Source organism: Chiloscyllium punctatum, chromosome 20, assembly GCF_047496795.1.
Source record: "Chiloscyllium punctatum isolate Juve2018m chromosome 20, sChiPun1.3, whole genome shotgun sequence".
NCBI lineage: Eukaryota > Metazoa > Chordata > Chondrichthyes > Orectolobiformes > Hemiscylliidae > Chiloscyllium > Chiloscyllium punctatum.
Genome location: NC_092758.1, coordinates 19,151,922 through 19,157,921, shown reverse-complemented (window position 1 = coordinate 19,157,921; position 6,000 = coordinate 19,151,922). Strand labels below are relative to the sequence as shown.

At 34.0% G+C, this 6,000-nt stretch overlaps 1 protein-coding gene across 4 annotated transcripts in view; it reads right to left on the bottom strand.

Annotated features, from left to right (window-relative positions):
- Window positions 1-1,241: 1,241 nt before the first annotated feature.
- Window positions 1,242-6,000, bottom strand: part of slc36a1 (solute carrier family 36 member 1) — a 76,033-nt gene continuing 71,274 nt past the window's right edge. For 2 of the 4 annotated variants that reach the window (XM_072590453.1, XM_072590454.1), the window contains exon 11: window positions 1,242-4,777. In XM_072590453.1, coding sequence (XP_072446554.1) covers window positions 4,509-4,777 — 269 coding nt within the window. In that variant the 3' untranslated portion in view covers window positions 1,242-4,508. The remainder of the gene's footprint in view (window positions 4,778-6,000) is intronic. The other 2 variants (XM_072590455.1, XM_072590456.1) reach the window with 1 other exon arrangement.

Sequence of the window (6,000 nt, the reverse complement as noted above, 5' to 3'; positions counted from 1 at the left end):
TACTCGAAGGCACATTTTAGGGGGATATGAGCCAAATGTTGGCAAATTAAACTAGATATATTTAGAATATAGTTACTTTTTTGGTTTGTTTATTGGCTCCATATATCTGCACTTGTATTTTCATGAAATATTATTTGAGCACTGTTCAATGTCCATTTCTCTACCCCTTTGTAGAACTTTTCCATTTTATTCCTATTCTTCATTTTTACCTCTCAAAATGTTAAGTAAATATAATTATCTCCTGCCTTAAAATGGTCCCTGTTTAAGAACAATTGCCAGAAATTGGCAATCCCTCCACAGCAGTTGAGGCTGTCTACACTATTGAGCCCCATGGATCTTTTAAAGTCTGCTGTTAGATGAGAATACACTCTGCTTCTGCTGCTGCTCATTCATGCAAGCAAGGCATTTTCTTGAAGGTCTGTTAAATAGTTATGTTCTTCCTAAATGTTGACAGGCATGAAGATAAGGATGAACCTAGAATTAACATTGAGCATGGAATGACATCAAGTGGAGTCTTTTTTTGTCCTTTCTTCTTGCTTGAAGTCATGCTGAATTGTAAATTAGAATTTAGTGAAGGAAATTGATATTAAAGAAAACATTTTTTTTGCCATGATCAAAGAAAGCTTTGAAGAGTTTTCAGAAAAATAAAATATGGTAGAATGGCAAGAATGTAAAATTGAAGTTGTTGCTTAATAGAGATAGTATTAGACAAACAACATGAGAGGAGGGGAAAATTTGAAGGCTCTGGCAGATAATCCTCAGAGTAATAATGTTGGTTAGCCTTTCCTTATGAACAAATCAGACTTCTTCCGTGAAATGTATAGTGAGAGGTTATGGCCTTGTTTGGACCATTAATTTATTCTTGTTGATGTTATTTTCTTTTTTTTTTTGTTTGGTTAATAGGGAAGAGGAACATTTCTCAACAATGAAAGTAATAGGAATTAAACTGACACTGTGCAATGAAAACTAATTTTCAAAGTGAAAACTTCTTCCCCGAAGACCTCATTAGTGATAAACACATCCCACATTCGAAACAAGGAATAATTTCAATTCAGTTGTTTATAATTCCAAATTTAGCTAAATATGAGGCTAATAAAAGGAAACTGAGTAAAGACCAGAATCATCTCTGAAGTGAAAAGAGCATACAAGGGCTGGCACAGGCATGATGGTTAGAATGGCCTCTTCTTGTGCTGTAAGCTTCTATGCACCAAGATAACAATAAGCACAAAAGCAGTCCAAAGTACAGAGTATGATTTTAATTAGCATTAAAAAAAAGCAACCAAATTCCATTTGCACATTTATTATACACAAGAATAACAACAGTGGTAGTCATTTAGAACAAAACAAGCCGACAGATGATCCAGTAATTGTATGTATTACCCTGAGGAGACTCTAACAAACTTACATTATGAGTTGCAGATCACAAATAATTCCCAGAATACACAAGCATATTCTAATCCATGAACTAACCATTTAACCTATGCTAGATATTTGTCTAACAGACTGTTGAGTAATGATGGAAGGAAAGAGGTAGGGAAGAAAGGATGCAGATGAGGAAGAGGAAAGGAATAAAACAAACCTTTTTAGGTTATACAGCAGCCTTCTTTTGATCCTCCATTAGAATTGATACATATTTTTAAAAAAGACTGATAGTTTGATTTAAATAGGAATTGATACAATTATTAAGCAACTGTTAATACTTTGAATATTGTGCAAACCTGATCCAGCAATTACGTACTGTCACGGTAAACATTCGGTATTGACAGAAATAGTAATTCAATTAATGTATGATGTATACCACACAAACGTTCAGTTTTTATTTACACACATAGATTAGTATACAGTGAATTGTGGCTAAAATCATGACCTGTACTAATGTACTAGAATATAAAGGTCCAAAACATTTGCATCATGCAATTTAAAACTTCAGCAAATAGCTTCCCATAAAATCTACTACAGTGTTTTAAAAACAAAGTTTGCTCGCATCAGTGGCAGACCAATTACAAAAGATGATTGAAATGAACTATGCTGGCTGTTAATAATGGCCACTTTTTAAGAGTCTGTAGAATAGATCTTGAATAGTCAAAATGGATACCCATGAATTATATCAAAGCCTTCAAGATTATTCTCTAAAAGCTAATCTTTAACCATTAATGGGCCTCAAGAACTGATCACTAAATACATACAGGCAATGCCTTATTTCTTTGAGAATGTAATCAGGCTGCCGGAGACAGTAATTGCTGGGAGCACATTACTATATTCACTTTTGCACTCACCAAAAAAAAACAATTCTAACCATCTGTAAGCAACTGATTGCTGCTGGTCATAGCATTTTAACCTCTCCAAATTCTCAATAAGCTTTACGAGTTGACATCTTCAACAACATAACTTGTTTCTTTAAATATAACTCTGACAAATTTATTGTCAATCAGCCCTAGTATCTCTGATTTGGTGTAAAATATTGTCTGAAATCATTCCTGCGAAATACCTTGGAACAATCTACTACATTAAAAGGTGCAAGTTTTTAAAGTTGTTGCTGAGCTGCAACAAATTATTTGATGAATAAAAAATAATTTGAATCAAGTACAGCCATAAACTCCTGTAATAGTACAAAGTTTAAAGTAAGTTTGAAGGGGAGAAGGCCAATTTAAAGTGCATGAAACATTTATTTCCCCTTTCTTCAAATTATTTTAGACAAAAAAAATCATTAGTTTAGAAACACTAATTTTGCACTGGTTATATTAATTAGAATTTTAGTGCTAAAATTCTTCATCCTTGTGCAAATTACTTAATTTTTTTTATAGCAGAGGAAACATCCCAAGAATGAATCCAATCTATCTTGAAAATGTTTAACACTTATCCATATAAAAAAACAACTGATCTTGTTTAATGCATTATTTTATCTGAGCAGTCATTATCCAAGTTGAAACTAAATGCAAACCACTTGTTCAATCTAAAATACTCATAACTAGGTATGACTCCTAAAAACAGCCTCTTAACAGCTAGTTGGCATTCCGAACCAAACAGATGTCATCAGCAGAAATATGGCAAAATCACATAATTCACTCCAGATTAAGACAGCTTTTAATATGCTGAAATCTAACCACTTCATCGAATTCAATTTGTTTATGCTAAAGCCCAACACTTATAGTTTATTCCACATGATTCTCTTCTGTAATCCCTTTTTGCTATTTTTGCTGCCCCAAAGTAAAAATACTTTAGTTAAGCAAATAAAATTAAACTGTAGTACTTCATGTACTGTACATATTTTACATATATTTTCATTAACATTTATAGTATCAGCTAATATAAAAAGCACCTCCCCACACAGTATAATGCTGCTCGCCTACATAACACAGTACACCAGCCATTTTCTAGCCTCCAGAAAGAAAATTACAAGTTAATGTTAGTTTTGCAAAGAAGCAGGAAAACTAGACACTAGATGAATGCACTGAAATATATTCCAAGTGACCTTACATCCAACAAACTGGTGCAACCATCAGTGTAATATAGTTTGCAGGGGTTTCAGAGATAAATTCTTCACCAGTTCCCTAATATCTTTGATCAAAAAATGCCATTAAAATCCTATATAAGATCTATTTTCTCAAAAATAAAAAATAAAGTGAATATTAATTTTGAATATGTAAAAAAGGGATGAATTCACCAGCTTTCAATAAATACATTATTACTCATCAAACTGAAACAAAGCTTTGTGAAAGCTGTCTGTTTTCCATAATCTCGGTCAGCAGGAAATGGGGAAGGGGAAGAACACAAATCATCTTGGATCTGTGAGAATCAAGAAACAGATTTTGGTCTGAATTGGTGAATAGGGAAAAAATATTATTACAATCTGATTTGAGGTCACCTCTGATCTAAAAATCCAATAGGTATCTGGACTTGACCACAAATGCAAAGCAAGACACAAATGACAGGAAGTTTAGGTCAGCTACCTTCTGAACCTGATCTAGTTGCACTTGCTATCAATCGTATACAAAGGTTGCACTGGATATAGAGCATCATGGAAGGAAAAAACCTTTTTAACATCAAAAATTAATGGGAAGCTGTCACTGAAAATTGTAACAATTTGAAAATGTAAAAAATGAATTTCCAAGTTAAATTAAAGCATACAATTAAGTAGATTATTAAAACAAAAGCCTCCCACAGCCCCACAAAAACAGAAACTTGATTACATAGACATTTACAAATTAAACTTTGGAGTACACGATCAATGACTAGCACCAGTGATTTAATTCCCTGCTCTGCTCTGAACTTTGTAACACCACAGGATCCACCTAGAAACTGAACAAAATTGTCCATTAATAAAACAAAGGCATTAAGTTACATGCATTTCACTCAAAACCACCTCTGTTCCTGCCTTATAAACAAAGTTTTGTACAGACTACTACTTATTCATCTGCACTGAAGACAATAAAGTGCTTAGGGGAAAGCAAATAAAAGGTAAACAAATCCAAATCACTTTGGACACTATACAATAGAATTAAACTAAACTATCTGTGGTTACCAGCAGTAATATTGGTAAGGGGAACTGTATAAAACACCAGTTCTTCAATGGACACATAGGTCCCAGCTACAAATCCCACAAAGCCCACCACGCTGATCATAATATTCTTGGCAATCTTCCATCGGCTGATTCCCTCACAATAGTAGGTGGTAATTTCGAGAAGTGGGGGAAAGATTAATGCTAGCGTGCTGCTACTAATGGACCCAACTAATGTGATCACAATTTCCAGACGTGGGATCAAAATAGCCAAGACACCTGTAGGAACAAAACAAAGTATTGAGAAAAACAAATCAAAATGAATAATTTCACATTGAACTTCATTTATGGAAAATCTTTTAATATAATTATTTGGCTGCAAAGTGCTTAAAGTTTTGTTTGTTATTTAGGCAAACATTCCAGTCAGTTTGGACTAAGTCTAGTACCACCAAGATAAATGACAAAATTCTTCTACCGACATTTATTGAAATTGTAACCATGATTCCAGAACAACTTTGATCTTCAAACAGCAGTAATACTGAACATTTAAATAATTACTTTAACAGAGATATGACTCCAGTTAAGATGCAGGAATGTGATCACAAGTTTGGATACTGTTTCAGACTTGCCCCCTGTCTCAGAACCCGCCTCAAATTAATATCGCATCTGAAAGACTGAGGTCACAATTTTGGCCTTGACAGTATCTCTGTCATGACAAACACAGCAAAAACAGAAAGACATATTCCCAAATGTACCATTTTGATTTTGCCAGGAGTTTCATGGGACTGCACAATTCACGAAAACAGCCAGACATTTAAATCCAATTTTGATATCCTTGCTTTTTGGACAAGGCATGCACGAGACAGCCTGGGTCTGTTTCAGTGAATTTATTTTTGGATTGCCGAAGTACGCCTGTGGATATAATCCCAGTACATCTTGAGAAAGGGATTATTAAAATAGACAGAAAATAGCTGAAACGTTGCAAAACAAATTTAAATTACTGAACTGTTAGGCTATCAACAGATTTACCAGAAATTTGAACATCTCCATTTGGATTATTGCTGCATATAAATTTCACAATTCTCCATTATTAACTAATGGGGTTAAGGCAGATAAGAAGCTTGGCCCCGGTGTTTAGGCAGCCTAGGATCCTAAAAGTTGTTACAGAAATACCAAATGCATTCATCGTAATTGTCCAAAGATCCTTGCATTCTGGTAAAGTATCAGATGATTTGAAAACTTCCATTTTGACACCCCTATTCAAGAAGGGAGGCTAAAAGTATGTCATTATATGCCAATTAGTTTAACTCCATTGTTGGAAAAATGTTGGAATCAGTTATTAAGGATGTAATAGCTGTACATTTGGAAAATCAATCTAATCAAACAGAATCAGTATGGCTTCATAAAAGGGAAGGTGTGTCTCATTAATTTTTCAGGAATTAGTAAATATGGCACAGTGGTTAGCATTACTACCTCACAATGTCAGAGACCTCGGTTCAATT